We start from the raw sequence: 18,752 nt of genomic DNA, 5'->3' as shown, positions 1-18,752 counted from the left end.
TATAAATATATTAATATTATTTCATATTTTAAGTTGAACCTGCTGGATCTTTTGATGATTTCAGGCTATGTATTATTATTATTATTATTAATATTTAAAAATTTTCGGGGGGTTAGGTTAAGGGATATCCTTGTTGATTTTAATATTTATTCATTATGACTCATTTATTGTTATTCATATATTAATAATATGATAATCGGTTTCTTTGTGATTGGGAAATGTATCATTATTATTGATATTTTACATGTTTTAATGGTTATGTCAGAAGATATTACTATTTTTTGCATTTGTTTATATTCTTTTTTTTTAAATGATTACTCATTTACTGTTATTTATCTATTAATAATATGATAATTGTTTCTTTTGATGTTTTAGGCTATGAGTCATTATTAATGTTTGACATGTTTTGCGGGTTTAAGTCTGGGGATATCATTATTGATAATTATGAGGGAGTATAAATATTGATTGATTTACTATTATAATATTGCCATTTACTGTTATATATTTCTATATTAATAAATTGATAAAATGTAATATTTTAAGGTCAACGTGTTGGATCTTTTGATGATTTGGGAGTATACATTACTATTATTATTTTTACTCCTTTTAGGGGTTTAGGTCGGGGACGTCATTAATAATATATATATTTTTAAAATTATGTTTAATCATTTATTATTACCCATTTACTGTTATTTATAGAGTATAATATGTTCATGGTTTATGATTTGTGACTATTATTGTTATTTTACTTTTTTTTTAGGAGTCTAGGTCAGGATATTTCCCTATTAGTCTTTTTAAAATATTTATTTATCATGATTGATGATTAATGATATTATAATTGGCCATTTTGATGACTTGGGGCTATGTAGCAATAATATCAATATTTTAAAAGTTTTAGGGGTTTAGGTCAGAGGATTTCATTATTGATTTTTGTTTTTCAAAATTAAATTCAAGGAAGGCTTAAAGTTACTTTATTAACAATAGTAAGTGTTATTGATGATAAATCTATTCAATTACACGTTGAGTAACGCATTTGTCAGTCATTAACAGCGATAGACGTCCAATCTGTTTGGACTGGGAAAGGCGAAAGAAAAGTTTGTCCCTCCAAGATCCAGATTGGACATCAATCACCGTCAATGGCAGACAATGAGTTAAAGCAGTGAAAGTGAAAGCTTTAACTTGAGCTGGCGTGTACCTGAGTAGTAAGAATTGATCAAGGATTTGCTCTGCAGCGTCTTGCTTCCCTGCATGGAGAAGGAGCAGGAAGAGGGGGAGGCTGACAGCAAAAAGCAGAGGATGAGAAAACGGAGGTGAAGAGAAGGTGAGATGGAAACAGCAGCAGGAAGCCAGATGAGATGAGGGGAAAAAAAGACGTTAGTAAGCTCATAGAAGGAAAAACCTCGCCTTGAAAGGAGAAAAAAAACTAACATGCAGCAGCAACAACTGTAATGGCGACATTGAATTTCTAAAGAAAAGACGCACTTAAAGGCATCGCGGCACTTTGAAACGCTTTGATGGGTCCTTGTCTGCTATAACAATGTCCACGACGGCGTGCGTTAGCGTTTAGCGACCCATCTTTCAAGGCACACGAAGTATTTTTTGCATGATTACGTGTACAAAATAGAAGAATAGACTCTTATATTTCACCCACGAAGCGTTGGAGGAATACATAAGTAGATTTAAAAAAATATTTAGTTTAAAAAATACTAAATGTAGACAATTGAATTATGAAATACAGTTTAAGACGAGAAAAGTATAAAATAAATTCAAAAAGTTTTAAAATGTATAATAATTTTTTTTTTAATCCTTTTTTTTTAAATTCATGTTTAAAAATATTTTAAACAAAAAATGACTTAAAAATCATCAATATTTTCTTCTCTTACATACTTTTTTTTTCAAATTTTGTAAATTTTCAAATGAATCTTCTGTATAGACATATACATATCATTGGCAATTACTTTAAGACACTGTTGTGTGTACATGTCATTGATTAAATATGCGCTACAACTCAACGGTTTTTCAGAATCAGCTTCTTATCACTGGTTACAACTTACAATGCAGCATGCCTTTCATTCATTCATTCATTCACATATTCAAATAGTGTGGACGCTGAGTGTCTACATGGTTGAGAGAGTGTGTTGTTCCAAATCAGTGAAACGAGACGAGTCATTGGATAAATACTGAACTTGTCCCGCCCATCTGACGCTCAGGGTCTCTGCGGGTCTATGGGTAGTGGGTGGGGCTTGACTGGCCCGGATGCTCATTTCACTGCATGATTAGATGATCTGTCTGAGGCTGAATCAGTTTTTGATTGACAGTGTCTATTACTGTCAATGGCAGCCAATGAGTTAAAAAATAAAATGTGTTCCTATTCTGGGCAACATGCACAAATGAGTTTGTTACTAGTCAACGTCCAATCCGTTTCAGACTGCCCGCGAATGAACCAATACTCACTTCCAGCCTCCCACTTCTAGTTCCATCAATGGCAGGCCTATGAGCAAATACAGGTAGTCCCCGGGTTACGAATAAGTTCTGTTCCTAAACTGGCGATTTAACCCTAATTTCCGCGTTAGTCGGAATTAACTCCCCTAAGTACCCCGAAAATCTCAAAATAACTATCCGAAAACATGCATTATACATCATTATACTGTCCTCGCCAAGATGTTGGAGATAAGTCCTAGCTAGACAGCGAGCTTAAGCTCTGAAATGACGACGTCAGATGTCCGTGTGGTTTGCTGACTTTATTCAGCTGCTCATGACATCAGCATTTGAGGAATGAAACTAAAATAAAAATTAAATCAGTTTCATCTTCAATAACAGCAATTCAAATGTGCATTTATAACAAGCTGCTGATACAGCAATAACAATCCACACTAATCATTAGCATCCATCAATTAGTGTCCGCACATCATCAAAAACGATCACATAAACTCACCCCAAGTATTCGACCACAATTGAAAACGCACAATAAAAAGTACAAAAGGTGTTATATATAGGTGTTGCCTCCGTGGGTGCTTCACAAGCAACAAATGTGTGCGCAGGCTTGCAGGCTTTTCCCTCTCTCTCACTCTCTCTCTCTCTCCCTCTCTTTCACTCGGCTGCACTACTTCTTCGTGTGTGTGCGTGCCCGAGCGCTCTTCTTCGTGTGCGCAAATATGTTCTTCTTCGTGCAAGCCTAAATTGTGCAAGTTCTCCTACTTGAAAAGATTAGTGAGGCCTGTAATTGTCAACATGGGTAAACCTCAACCATGAGAGACAGAATGTAGAAAAAAAAACACAAAATCACATTGTTTGATTTTTAAAGAATTTATTTCCAAATTAGAGTGGAAAATAAGTATTTGGTCACCTACAAACAAGCAAGATTTCTGGCTGTCAAAGAGGTCTAACTTCTTCTAACGAGGTCTAACAAGGTCTAACGAGGCTCCACTCGTTACCTGTATTAATGGCACCGGTTTTAACTCATTATCAGTATAAAAGACACATGTCCACAATCTCAGTGAGTCACACTCCAAACTCCACTATGGCCAAGACCAAAGAGCTGTTGGACACCAGAGACAAAATTGTAGACCTGCACCAGGCTGGGAAGATTGAATCTGCAATAGATAAAACGGTTGGTGTAAAGAAATCAGTTGTGGGAGCAATTATTAGAAAATGGAAGACATACAAGACTACTGATAATCTCCCTCGATCTGGGGCTCCATGCAAGATCTCACCCCGTGGCGTCAAAATGATAAAAAGAAAGGTGAGCAAAAATCCCAGAACCACACGGGGGGACCTAGCGAATGACCTACAGAGAGCTGGGACGACAGTAACAAAGGCTACTATCAGTAACACAATGCGCCGCCAGGGACTCAAATCCTGCACTGCCAGACTTGTCCCCCTGCTGAAGCCAGTACACTTCCAGGCCCGTCTGCGGTTCGCTAGAGAGCATTTGGATGATCCAGAAGAGGACTGGGAGAATGTGTTATGGTCAGATAAAACCAAAATAGAACTTTTTGGTAGAAACACACGTTCTCGTGTTTGAAGGAGAAAGAATACTGAATTGCATCCGAAGAACACCATACCCACTGTGATGCATGGGGGTGGAAACATCATGCTTTGGGGCAGGACGACTGATTTGTGTAAAGGAAAGAATGAATGGGGCCATGTAAAAATTTCCTTCCATCAGCAAGGGCATTGAAGATGAGACGTGGCTGGGTCTTTCAGCATGACAATGATCCCAAACAGTGGCTTCGTATTTCAACGTCCTGGAGTGGCCTAGCCAGTCTCCAGATCTCAACCCCATAGAAAATCTGTGGAGGGAGTTGAAAGTCCGTGTTGCCCAACGCCAGCCCCAAAACATCACTGCTCTAGAGGAGATCTGCATGGAGGAATGGGCCAAAATACCAGCAACAGTGTGTTAAAAGCTTGTGAAGAGTTACAGAAAACGTTTGGCCTGTTATTGCCAACACAGGGTACATAACAAAGTATTGAGATGAACTTTTGGTATTGACCAAATCCTTATTTTCCAACATAATTTGCAAATAAACTCTTTAAAAATCAAACAATATGATTTTCTGTTTTTTTTCTCCACATTCTGTCTCTCATGGTTTATGATTACCCATGTTGACAATTACAGGCCTCTCTAATATTTTCAAGTGGGAGAACTTGCACAATTAGTGGTTGACTAAATACTTATTTGCCCCACTGTGTGTGTATATATACCCTACCCACCGACGTCACAAAACCACGTGCTCGCTGTATGGTTCCGCCCACTTGTCCGTCATTTTGTCTCTGTATTAGCATTGGTTTCAATTGATCGAGGAATTTAAAATGCATTTCATGGAAGACCCGGTGCTTTCTGATGCCGTAAACTCACTGGATGTGTTGCATAAAAGGCGTTATGTGGAAAAGCTTCGTTCTATACAGTCGCCAGATCCATATTTGATGCCTAAATCGATGATTTTTGACCGGCTGCATTCACCGTCTCTGCCTGACCCTGATATTTACAACTATCTTGTCCACACAAAATCAGCCTATTCTCACGAAAGTTTGAAAAACTTTAAGAGCTTGGAGGCTTATAAATGCTACGTTGCTGGTTGGGTGAAACAGGTCCTCATACACGAAAATTCGGCAGGAATCTTGTGCTCGGAAGGTGAGTTACTAAATTTTCAATTCAAAATCTTTTGTTCTTGCTAACATCCACTGTCAAGTCTAATGTAGTTCATGTCATTTGTCAATGGAGCTAGGGCTTTTAATGTTCATATGGATTAGCGATAGCACTCTCACTACATACATACGTGTATGTTTTCGGCGATTAGCCTAGCAATGATCTTAATTGTGGTTGTCAGCCCAAAACCCTCTAAATACAGTATATATTAAATGCATGTTACCAGATATAAAATGACTACTACATAATCTGTGGTAATCGTTTGGAGCCCAGTTTTCTCGTCGAATTGCAGCAGCCCATCTCGCTCTCTCCTCTCCGTGTCTCTCGGAATCCGGTAGAACTTCAAGTCTCTCCATCTATCTTCTCTGTTATTGCAACCGACCGCCACACACGCCTTCACCATTTTGATTATTAATGTTAACGAGCAGAAAAACACGCCGTAAATAGGAGGAATGTACGTAGCCGTAACAGGTCAACACGACATGTGTTGACGGACAAGTGGGCGGCACCAGTCAGGAGAGCGGAGTTGTGACGTCACGTGGGTAAGGTCTATATATATATATATTAAAAAAAACGTGACTCCGGCGTCGTAAAGTCACGTATGTCGTAACCCGGGGACTACCTGTAATAAGCAAATGAGCAGATGCTTTGACATTGACAAAGTCATCTTTTAAAGAGTAAGATAGTTATGACTTAAGTTGAATGTCAATGCATTGACTATGATGGTAATGTTGCCCCTACCAACATGGCACCCTGAGGCCATGTTGGTAGGGGTGATGAAAGGTCTTTTCATGCTTCTGCCGTTAAAGGAAATGCGTTTATCATTAGTAGATGTCCAATCCATTTGAAGTGGGAGTCTGGCCAACCCTCCCACTTCAAACAGATTGGACATCCATTACCGTCAGTAGCAGCGAAAGAGTTTAAAACCTCCAACTGTGTTTGTAAAGTGGCTTTAAACATTAGGGAAAGTGACACAGGTGCAAAAGTGTGATTTACAAGTGCGGCATTCCATGCTGACTCACAAAAAAGTAACTTTTTTCTTTCCTTTCTTCCTTTTTCCTTCTCTCTCTCCTCACTGCTAACCTTGGCTTTCAATGGCTAAGCACTCCCAAAAGGCCAGCGTGACATTTTCAAGAGAAAAATGCCCTCCTATACGCTTCCGCCTAATTACGACACGCACGCACGGACACAAACGCGCTCGCCGCGTATGTGCAATCATCACAGCGGAGAGGAGACTAAAAGCGTAGACGGAGGATGGCCACTCGCAACGCTAGAGAAGGAAAAGGAAAAGTATCGCGACGGACGCCAACGTAAAATGGAAAGAGAAAAAAATATGAGGACAAATGGGAAAGAGTAAAAGTATTGGGACAACGGGAAGAGAACGTTTGAAGGAGACTGTATTTGGACACCAAGGAGTAAAAAATTATAGACATTGAGTAGGAGACAAAGGCATTGGGAAACCAGGAATAGAATAGAATAGAATAGAATAGAATAGAATAGAATAGAATAGAATAGAATAGAATACCAAGAAGTGAAAAATGAACGACAGTGTAGAGTGGAAACAAAAGTATTGGGACACCAGGAAGTGAACAATGAAAGACAAGGTAGCGGTGAGACAAAACTATTGGGAGACCAGGAAGCGAAACTACCCTGAATTTACTTCTGGCTACCATAGACAGCGATTTTGACAAGCATCACCGAAATGCGATCATCCACTCATATGCATGCCTGGCTCACCGAATCCGTTGAGGTCCTGGCTAGAAGTAGAAAAAGGGTCATCCTTGTGCAGCGTGCTGACTTTGGCGCTGCTCTTGTCGGCCGAGTTGACTGGTCCCATCTCCCTTTGCTGGGTGGAGCTACTGGCCGTCTCCTTGTGCTTCTTGGCCAACTTCCTGTTGGGGAAAAACACACACAAAACAGGGCTGTGAATCCAACTGGCTTGTTTGGAACAAGCAGGAAAAAAGAGGGATGATGAGAAAAGAATGAAGTGGAACAACAGCAAGATCTTGATGCCTAATTCTACACTGGAGTGCCAAAATGAAATAAAGACATCATTAAATATGTCATAATTTCAATATTTAGTTCAAAATGTATATTTTATCTTATATTATATATTATTTTTTGTTGTTGAACTTACATTTACCGTAGTTTGCGGACTATAAGGTGCACCTGACTATGAGCCACCAGCTAAATTTAACACGAAGACGGCATTTGATCAGAGATAAACCGCACTGGACTATACGCCGCAGCTGTCATCACTGTATTATGGGATATTTATACCAAACGATATTAACCGGTAAGACTTTACTGACAGCGGCATCATAAGACTTTCATGAGACCAAATGAACCACCATGAAACTTTGAACCAATTGGCTGCGAAGCTTCATTGCGTCAAGAAACTTCCTTTGGTCATCACTGCTCCCTTTGGGGAGACCACTGCTGCCACCTGCTGTCAACACTGTTGTCGTCCAACATGCCTCCTATCATGCATTGCAGCTACAGATACAGCTAGACATAAATAACAATTAAAATTCATCTTCTGCGATAATTATTTCTTCAGTTACTCTTCCAGTTTTTTCCTTATTTGGTAGTTATTATGTTTGGTAACACATAGACAGTAGTGCCGTAAGATTGTCGTAAGACAATCATAATTATGACATGACACTGTCACGAGCATTAATGAATGCTTATAACTAGGGATGGGAATCGAGAACCAGTTCCTATGGAGAACCAGTTCCGTGCGTTTCAATTCCATGGAATCGTTTGGCAGTTTATCTAACGATTCTCTTACAGATTCCAACCAGCACGAACTATGTCACGTAATTTTCACAAGTTACACACACTCGATTCAGCAAGTAAGACTGTGATTATTTAAAGAGTGACCATTCACCAAGTGTAATCTGGAAAACCATCCCCAAGTGATTTTGCATTGATTTTCACAAGCCAAGTCATTATTCATGAGACTACTTAAAGAAATTGTGATTTTTCCAAAAAAGTATTAATGGGTCTGTCGTATTCCTCGTCGAATACTCTATAAGAAAAATATAACATATATGCATCTAAAATAATCCTAAACGATTTTACTAGCAATTTTGATACTAATTTCGGTCGGTAGTCCACCAATCAGTGTTTTTTTTGTTTTTTTTTTGGGAATAATTTGAATTTGTTGGGGCGTAGGTCCAATCTGACTACTGATTTCACACAAAAGTATAAAGTGGTGGTCAGGTGGTATTTTTGTGTTGCTACGACTAACGAAAGTGGATGTTCCAAATTACTTCCCGAAATGCACCTGATGACTACAGCCATTTAGCGTATTTTCGCCCATAATTCGAGATAGGATGGTCCCATTCGTCCCAAACCCCTTTTATTCTCCTCAGTATCAGTATCAGCCTTTCCATAGAGTACCCCAACTATGTCTAGGAAGTTAACAAATCCAAGCTAACGGAGGATTGTGCTAAAATTCCTCTTATATTGTATGAGATCCAACCGTCCTGATGTAATTACACCAACCTAATTATAAACTTGTTAATATTTGGGGCAACAAAAGAGATACTCTGCCCCTGCTGTCTGGACTAGCTGAACACTTTCTGTGTGTGCAGGCTTTCTCCACCCCGTCTGAGTAGGTGTTCTCCACTGCTGGAGACGCAATAAGTCCTGAAAAAGCAGACATGCTAATTTTTCTGCAAAAGAATTGTTAATTTTGCACATTTGCACTACGCACTGTTCTGTTGTATTTGTGTTGTGTTTATCTTTTTTATTATTATTTTTTTTAGCTCTATCAGCTCTTATGTCCTTTTAAAAAGGATGAGATTTTATATCAGTAAAATGTTACACATTCTTGTCTATTTGCCACAGTTAAAATCAAGGCTTTGGGCCTCTATTGACCTCGTTGTGAGTTTGTAAGGTTGTGACTTCTGATTAAACAAACTAGATGCCAATCAAAATGTTTGTTCTTCCCCCCCCCAAATTAATCGATAAGAGAATCGATAAATAATCAAATCGTTAAGCAATATCGATAACGGATTTTGAATCGTAAAAATCCTATCAATTCCCATCCCTACTTATAACAGATGTCATTTAGTGTCATCCGGCAAAGTATTTTACTTTTTAATGGATGTAAAAGATCTAAGCTGAATGAAACTTAATGACATCTGTCATAAGCATTCAGTAATGCCCATGTTGGTGTCATGTCATATTTATGACGGTCTTATGACAGTCTTATGTCAAATACAGTAAAGTGTTACCTATTAACCAAAATAAATTAACGAATAATCCACACTGAACTATATGCCACAGGATTCAAAATGATGGAAAAAAGTAGCGGTTTATAGTCTGAAAATTATGGTGCCCATTTAAAGTTTTATGTAATTTAATTCATTTTGGCAAAATAGCGGTGGAAGTTTCCAAAGTGGACTAGTGTTCGACACACCAACTGAAATGTAATTAAATAAACAGACATCAAAATAAAAATTAAAACAATATTTAAAGTATTATAAATGTACTATATAAACTATTTTAAATAAATGAATACAATTAAATAAAAAAAACTTAAATATAAAAAAAACATATATATAAAAATAAATATGAAATATAAATATACAGGATGTCCCAAAATAATATATACACTCTTTAACTTTAGCTAATAGAATTATTTTTCTTTTTCAGATTGAGTTTTAGAGTAAAAATGGCAGATGCTGGGCTTACGTTCAAGCAAAAAAAAAAAAGTTCAGAAAATATTCTGGATATGTAAAAATAAAGCTGAAGTGGCAAGACGCTTTACATGTGAGTTCCACAGAGATGTCCCAACACGCGTCACCAATTCACGAATTGTAGATAACTTTGAGAATGATGGGACCATCCAGTGCATGAGAAAAAAACATTCAGGACGAAAAAGAACATCGACAAGCCCAACTGAAGAGCAAGTTGTTATTGCTAATGTTCACGATTCCCCACGAAAGTCTTTGGTCGTCAACTATCACGTGAAACAAGCATCCCAAAATTAAGCGTCTATCGCATTTTGAAATGTGCGCAATGGAAAATTTTTATTCCAGCGCTAGTTCATGCTATCAACGAAGATGACCCTGATCAAAGGATTGAATTCTGCGAGTGGTACCGTGCTCGATGTGCAGACGATAACACGTTTTCACTGAAGATTATCTGGAGTAAGGAAGCCACATTTAAATTTAATGGCTCGATAAATCGCCATAACTGCGGTGACAGGAACAAGAAAATCCTCATCTTACAGTGGAACGTCACTTGAATTAGCTTGGAGTCACTGTCTTGTGTGGACTTTCAGCCAGGGGACTTATTGGATCATTTTTTCCCGAAGGCTCAGTGACTGGGTTGAATTATCGCGTGTTGGGGCATCTCTGTGGAACTCTTGCGTAAAGCGTCTTGCCACTTCAGCTTATTTTTGACATTTCCAGAATGTTTTCAGAATTTTTTTTTGCTTGAACGTAAACCCAGTATCTGCCACTCCAAAATCAAATCTGAAATATAAATTTTCCCTCCAAAATGTCATGTGACTCGTTACAGGACTGCTGTCAGCATTGCTGCAGAGATTGAAGAGGTGTGTGTGTGTGTGTGGGGGGGGGTTAGGGGTCTGCCTGTTAGTGCTCAGACCGCCGCACTCTACATCAAATTTGTGTGGATGGCTGTCACCCCAGGAGGAAGCCTCATCTGAAGACGGGAAGAGGGAAAATAACAAGCAGTACTCAATTTGGACATTTAGGGATGTACATATTTACCAAGGGGTGTACTCACTTTTGTTGCCAGGGCTTTAGATATTAATGGCTATATTTTGAGTAATATTGAGGGGAAAATACATGAATACCATTATATAAGCTGCACACAGACTACTTTTCATTGTGTCAAAGTGTCATTTTGTCAGTGTTGTCCCATGAAAAGATATACATTACTCAAATATCTGCAGAAATGCGAGGGGTGTACTCACTTTTGTGATACACTGTACAGTGGTATGAAAAGTATCTGAAACTGTTTGGAAATTCTCACATTTCTGCGTAAAATCACCATCAAATGTGATCTGATCCTTTGTCAAAACCACACAGATGAAAAAACGGTTTGCTAAAACCACCCAAACATTTTCGGTAATCATATTTTAATGAGGGTAGTATGCAAACAATGACAGAAAAATAAGTAAGCGAACCATCAAATTTAATATGTTGTGGCCCCCCGCTTTGGCAGCAATAACTTCAACCAGACGGGTTCTGTAGCTGCAGATCAGTCTGGCCTGGCACATTGATCAGGACTAATCCTGGCACATTCTTCTCGACAAACCAGCTGCAGTTCAGTCAGTTTCCTGGGATGTCTGGCATGAATCGCTGTCTTTAGGTCATGCTATAGCATCTCAAAGGATTTTGAGTCTGGACTTTGACTTGGCCACTTCAGAATGTGTATTTTGTTCTACCGAAACCATTCTGAAGTTGATTTACTTCTGTGTTTTGGATCATTGTCTTGTTGCAGCATCCATCCTCTTTTTAGCTTCAACAGTCTGACAGACAGCCTCACGTTTTCCTGCACAACATCCTGATAAACTTTTGAATTAGTTATTCCATTAATGATTGAAAGTTGTCCAGGCCTCCTAGGAAATAAACAGCCCCAAATCATGATGCTCCCTCCATCATGCTTCATGGTTGGGATGAGGTGTTGATGTTGCTGAGCTGTTCCATTTTTTTCTCCACACGTGACGTGTGTTACTCCCAAACAATTCAACTCTGGTTTCATCAGTCCACAAAATATTTTGCCTCAACTTCTGTGGAGTGTCCAAGTGCCTTTTTGCGAACATTAAATGAGCAACAATGTTTTTTTTAGATAACATTGGCTTCCTCCGTGGAGTCCTCCCATGAACATCATTCTTGGCCATAGTTTTACATATAGTTGATGTGTGCACAGAGATATTGGACTCTGCCAGTGATTTCTGTAAGTCTTGAGCAGACACTCTAAGGTTATTTTTTTCCTCTCTGAGTATTCTGCACTGAATTCTTGGTGTCATCCTTGGTGGACGGCCACTCCGTGGGAGAGAAGCAACAGTGCCATTTTTAGATAACTTCTCTGACTGTCGGTTGATGAACATCCAGATTTTTAGAGATGGTTTTGTATCCTTTTCCAGCTTTATACAAATCAACAATCCTTCATCGCAGGTCTTCCGACAGATCTTTTGACCGAGCCATGATGCACATCAGACAATGCTTCTCATCAAGACATTTCTTACCAGGTGTGTGTTTTATAGTGGACATGACAGCTTTAAACCACTCATGGTTGGGCTGATTGGGCACGCATCTGACTTAAAATGTTTGGTAAAAATTGGTTTCAATTGCGCTTTAAGTCTCCTTAGGCAGAGGGTTCACTCACTTATTTTTACCCCCTTCTGCCATTGTTTGCATGCTATCCTCATTAAAATATGAAAACCTATAAATGTTTGGGTGGTTTTAGTTAAAGCAGACACTGTATTTTAATCTGTGAGATTTTGACAAAGCTCAGATCACATTTGGTGGTGATTTTATGCAGGAATGGGATCAATTCAAAGGTTCAGATACTTTTTCATACCACTGTATGTAGTATATGAATTAAATATAAATAAAAATACATAATTAATGTCTTTAATTAATCATTTTAATCGATTTCCAAAGACCCAAAAAGAAAAAGTGTCTACGAAATTATAGAAAGAGCTGAAGAACGACAAAAATTTCTTTAGATATGCATTCAGCTGCCATTGACTGTGCTGTACATCCAATCCGTTTGAAATGAACATCCCAGTTCAAATGGATTCGACATCTAGCGGTGTCAATGGCACCAAAGCATGCTCATTCCCCGCCAAACCCTCACATAGTAACGGCGAGTCGTAAGAAGCGACTCCGTCTCCCATTCATCCCGTTAATGGACTAGTTTAAATGACAAATTGGGCGCATATTGTAAGTGGCAATGAGCGGCCTAATCCCATGAATGTCACGCACGCACGCACGCGCCACTTCATTAATGGGCGAGGTGAGTCGACCGCTTCGGGAATCACGAACTCTCCGGCGCCCCCGGAGCGTTAATTGCCGCCGTTTGATGCGCAGATAATGAGGATGTTTTTTAGCGCGCCCCCTCGCCGTTGTCTTCGAGCCAGATAAGATGAAGCCGGGCCACTTTGGGGGGAAAACATCGCTTCTTAATTGGCGCTCGTTTGCTACATTAGCTGTCCTGAAGGCTTCGTTTAACTAACGAGCTTCGGGTTGAAAATCGGCCCAATTTTTTTTTTTTGCTCAAAAGGATTGATGATAAAGTCTTTTTATGTCTTGAAAGCTGAAGACTGAGAGCACATTCCGACTCACTTTGAAAATTTCTCTGGAAACCACTGAAGTTCCCTCATGAGTTTTGGGGAGAAAACGCAACAACGTGCGACCACTAATAAATATACTCTTTGACGCATCTACTGTATATCAAAGTGAAATTAGATCTGTGGAGAGCTGCCAATGCGATGGAGTTGAAAGAAATAGGATAGCTAATTCCACACCCAAAGGTTTAATGGCAGCATAGCACTACTTTGGCCTACAAAAAGCACTTTGAATTTAAATTAATCACAATTTAGTAAAATCCATTTCTTACTCATACGTTCTTCAGGTTTTGCAGAAATCATCGAAAACTTACCTAACAGAGGGGTGTCCCAACAAGTAGCGCAAATGTAGCACAAAACTAATGGCACCCTTTTGGGTCCATTTTCCAGCAAATGGCGGGCTTGCGTGATGACGTGACTTGCAGCCACCCATTTGCTGCAAAATGGACCTGTAGAGGTGCCATTCGCTTGTTCTACGTTTGCGCTCGTTGTTGAGACACCCCTCTGTTATTAAGAGAGTTGGTGTTGCTGCGATTGATGTCGTCACTCGAAATCAATATCTCAATATCTATAAAACAATAGCTGCATAAACTAAACTTTTTACAGCACAAACGTAGCGTATACGAGTAGCACCATTTTGGGTCCATTTTGCTATAATTGGGGGGCTGCGTGACGACATCACTCGAAATTAATATCTCAATATCTATAAAATGATAGCAGTACAAAATCAAATTTTTAGAGCACAAATGTGGCACAAGCGATTGACACCATTTTTAGCCATTTTAATCAAAATGGGGTGCTGGTAGGTCTCAGATTGACCAATAACAGAATTGTTAATATCTCAAAAGCGATAGCAGGACAAACAAAAAAAAAAAAATCTGCACAAATTAGCACAAACCTGGCACAAATGAATGACATAGTTTTTTTTGTTTTGTTTTTTCTCTCAAATCTCAAATTTGTTTTTCACAGAGGTTGTGGGACGCCTTTTGATAAATATGTCAACAATTCTACAAGACTGGGATGCCTAGAAAAAATGCCTAAATTGTCTCCTGTGTCTTTTTGGCCATGGCTTCTTGAGACATTTTTGTGGGTCACTCGTCGATAAACACGTCTACCAAATTACGGGTTGCTAGTCAAGCGGAGTGGAGGGGCTGAATTCTTAAATAAAATTCCACGTGTTGTGATGCCTAAAACGTCTTAAACCAAAATGGCAGCCTTCCTGTGTCTTTTCGGGCATAACTTCTTGAGAATTTTTTTTCAGGGTCTACCTATGATAAACATGTCTACCAAATACCAGTTTGCCGGGTGGTCAAACCGGGTGCAGGGGCTGAATTTTCAAGAACTATTCCACACGACAGATATGAATAAAATAATGTCTAAATTGTATGGTTTAAAGAGATCCACGGATAGAAAGACTTGTAGTTCTTACATCAAAGATAAACGTTATTATGAGTTAAAATAATTTCATATTGAATCCCCTTCTGATGTTTTCGTTTTTATACAATTTGTAAAATTAGTTTAGCTAGTACGTCACGGTGACGTCACATCAGGTCATGCTGCCGGGTTTCCAGAGTATAACTCTAGCGACATAAACATGTCAAGTGTTCAACCCTTTCAATTTGAACCTGAGAGGAACATTAATGAGCATGACAGCACTATCGATATTTCACAAAACGAGTAGCAAAAGCTAAATGAACAAGAACTACGGGATGAGATGAGAGTAGGAATAAAACGGTGTTCTCCCAAAATGTGCTACACCAGCGAAACGTCTTACAAGAGGTGAATTTGACACCCAAGGTCCTACCGTGCGCTTACAGCTTGTTTTGTTTAGATGCATACAGATAGAACATACTAAAGATGCCTTAAGAAAATACTTAAACAAAGTAATATCAAATAAGGGTGGTTTAAATATGCTACGTGAGTAATGTGGTCAACAGATCAACAATCTGCTTTAAAGCTACCACAAGAAAACAATGCTAAAAAGTATGAGAGGGAAACAAAAGGTATTTTGAGGCAATGAAAATGCAATTAAAGACAAATGGTAAGTACTCGCCCCTTTTAACTGTTGAGTGCATGTGTGTGTCTCGCCACGTAGAAGGAATTGCAGTTACCCGGTACTATTCGTCGAGTAACAGTGACAATCTACGTCATCGCCCCAAGCGTCCATAAAACATGGCGCCCTCGTAGGTCAAAACATGTGCTAAATATTATAGATTTTTAAATCAATGGCAATATATTATGTGTTTCTTATAACATATTTTAGTAAAAGAGAACAATTGTGGCTTATTAGAGCCTACAAATCCGAGGTTCCCTTGAAACCAAAATGGCAGACTTCCTGTGTCTTTCAGGGATGGCTTTTTTAGACTTTTTTTGTGGATCACCCATTGAACACACACCAAACTGGCTTTGCGAGCTGACTTCATAAATCCAAAAAGACCCTAAAATGTATGACATTTTGTGTTGCTAGGTCAGACTGTCCTCAGGGGCGGAATTTGGATTTTGAAGGCCAAAGACTAACAACAACGCGAGGGAAAAAAAGCCTGAAAATAATTCTCCAGTCTCCTCCAAAATCTTGTCAGTCAAAATCAATACGGTTCTACTCGAGAAATGAAAATCATTAAGGAAGCGTGGGATGAAATCCTCCTTAATCCCGTCACTTTGACATTTACTGCTCGTTGATTATAATCTAGATTAGACGTGGGTCTGTGTTGCCAATATGTATGCATGATTGGATCATGGAGTCACGCCGGAGGTTAAGGCTGCCTTGTTTTGTTTTTGCCTGAAAATATCCCTGAGCCTAACCACCGACGTCGGAGACCCCCGTCAGGGTGGCTGGAGGGGAGGCTGGAGGCCAAAGACAAACAAACTTTCATGTTGCTGTCACAGGGAAGATAGCAAAATGGCTTTTATGGGAGGAAAATGTCTTATGTCTTAAAAAAAAAAAAAAAAAAAAAAAATTAAAGGGGAGAAGCAAATATTCTGCTTGTTTTGGTTGGATAAAAGTTTGAGGGCAAACTCAGTGAGTCAAACTGAAAAATGTGGGTCTTTTTTTAACTCATCGGTAGTCACTGAGGGACTACTTCGTTTGTGTTGCTGCTAGGATTTTCAAAAGGATGTATCCCAACTATCGATACTGAAATAATCTATCTGTATACGATATTTACCTACAAAAGTATCCATCGTCAGTCATTCATTTGTTTTGGCGCTAAATAAATTTCTTGTCATAGGGTAAATTTGATTTTGCACTACTCTTTATTGTGATTGAGAATATTTCTTCATAGTATATGAAGTCAATAGTGTCTATGTTAACTCATTGGCTGCCATTGACGGTGCTAGATGTCCAATTCATTTCAACTGGAAAGGGCGAATGAACATGAACAAAAAAGGCTAAAAACCATGAAAATTGAAAAAAAAAAAAAAAACCTGAAAAGTCAAAAATAGCGGAAAACACAAAAAAAAGGAAGGAAAAACTGTAAAAAGTAAATGCCCAAAAAACCAGGATTAAAAATAAAAGAAAAAGAAACGTAAATAAAAAATATCAAAACAATAAAAAAGAAAAACTCTGAAAAATAAAAAATGCCAAAAGTATACCGTGGGGAAAATAAGCATTTAGTCAACCACTAATTGTGCAAATTCTCCCAATTGAAAATATTAGAGAGGCCTGTAATTGTCAACATGGGTAAACCTCAACCATGAGAGACAGAATGTGGAAAAAAACCCAGAAAATCACATTGTTTGATTTTTGAAGAATTTATTTGCAAATCATGGTGGAAATAAGTATTTGGTTAATACCAAAAGTTCCTCTCAATACTTTGCTATGTACCCTTTGTTGGCAATAACCGAGGCCAAACATTTTCTGTAACTCTTCACAAGCTTTTCACACACTGTTGCTGGTATTTTGGCCCATTCCTCCATGCAGATCTCCTCTAGAGCAGTGATGTTTTGGGGCTGTCGTTGGGCAACACGGACTTTCAACTCCCTCCACAGATTTTCTATGGGGTTGAGATCTGGAGACTGGCTAGGCCACTCCAGAACCTTGAAATGCTTCTTACGAAGCCACTCCTTTTTTGCCCTGGCTGTGTGTTGGGGATCATTGTCATGCTGAAAGAGCCAGCCACGTCTCATCTTCAATGCCCTTGCTGATGATAGGAGATTTTCTCTCAAAATCTCTCGATACATGGCCCCATTCATTCTTTCCTTTACACAGATCAGTCGTCCTGGTCCCTTTGCGGAAAAACAGCCCCAAAGCATGATGTTTCCACCCCCATGCTTCACAGCGGGTATGGTATTCTTCGGATGCAATTCAGTATTCTTCCTCCTCCAAACACGAGAACCTGTGTTTCAACCAAAAAGTTCTATTTTGCTTTCATTTGACCATAAAACATTCTCCCAGTCCTCTTATGGATCATCCAAATACTCTCTAGCGAACCGCAGATGGGCCTGGACGTCTACTGGCTTCAGCAGGGGGACACGTCTGGCAGTGCAGGATTTGAGTCCCTGGCGGCGCATTGTGTAACTGATAGTAGCCTTTGTTACTGTGGTCCCAGCTGTGGTCCCAGCTCTCTGTAGGTCATTCACTAGGTCCCCCCTTGTGGTTCTGGGAGTTTTGCTCACCGTTCGTGTTATCATTTTGACGCCACGGGGTGAGATCTTGCATGGAGCTCCTGATCGAGGGAGATTATCAGTGGTCTTGCATGTCTTCCATTTTCTAATAATTGCTCCCACAGTTGATTTCTTTACACCAAGTGTTTTACCTATTGCAGATTCAATCTTCCCAGCCTGGGGCAGGTTTACAATTTTGTCTCTGGTGTCCTTCGACATCTCTTTGGTCTTGGCCATAGTGGAGTTTGGAGTGTGACTGACTGAGTTTGTGGACAGGTGTCTTTTATACCGATAATGAGTTAAAACAGATGCCATTCATACAGGTAACGAGAGGAGCCTCATTAGAAGAGGTTAGACCTCTTTGACAGCCAGAAATCTTGCTTGTTTGTAGGTGACCAGATACTTATTTTTCAACATGATTTGCAAATAAATTCTTTAAAAATCAAACAATTTGATTTTCTGTTTCTTTTTCCACATCCTATCTCTCATGGTTATGGTTTACCCATGTTGACAATTACAGGCCTCTCTAATCTTTTCAAGTAGGAGAACTTGCACAATTGGTGGTTGACTAAATACTTATTTGCCCCACTGCATATATCCACACAAATTTCAAACAAAGTGGTATCAGTATGGTATTGGCCGATACTGCACAGCCAGGTATCGATA

The 18,752-nt window shown here is 39.1% G+C and overlaps 1 protein-coding gene across 5 annotated transcripts in view; it reads right to left on the bottom strand.

Moving 5' to 3' along the window:
* Window positions 1-18,752, bottom strand: part of ptprt (protein tyrosine phosphatase receptor type T) — a 262,227-nt gene that overhangs the window by 65,042 nt on the left and 178,433 nt on the right. For all 5 annotated transcript variants that reach the window (XM_057846399.1, XM_057846400.1, XM_057846401.1 and 2 more), the window contains 2 exons: window positions 6,887-7,041; window positions 1,196-1,276 (listed from right to left, as the gene is read on the bottom strand). In XM_057846399.1, coding sequence (XP_057702382.1) covers window positions 1,196-1,276; window positions 6,887-7,041 — 236 coding nt within the window. The remainder of the gene's footprint in view (window positions 1-1,195; window positions 1,277-6,886; window positions 7,042-18,752) is intronic.

Source organism: Corythoichthys intestinalis, chromosome 9 (assembly GCF_030265065.1).
Source record: "Corythoichthys intestinalis isolate RoL2023-P3 chromosome 9, ASM3026506v1, whole genome shotgun sequence".
Classification (NCBI taxonomy): Eukaryota; Metazoa; Chordata; class Actinopteri; order Syngnathiformes; family Syngnathidae; genus Corythoichthys; species Corythoichthys intestinalis.
This window is presented reverse-complemented; position numbering and strand designations above follow the sequence as displayed.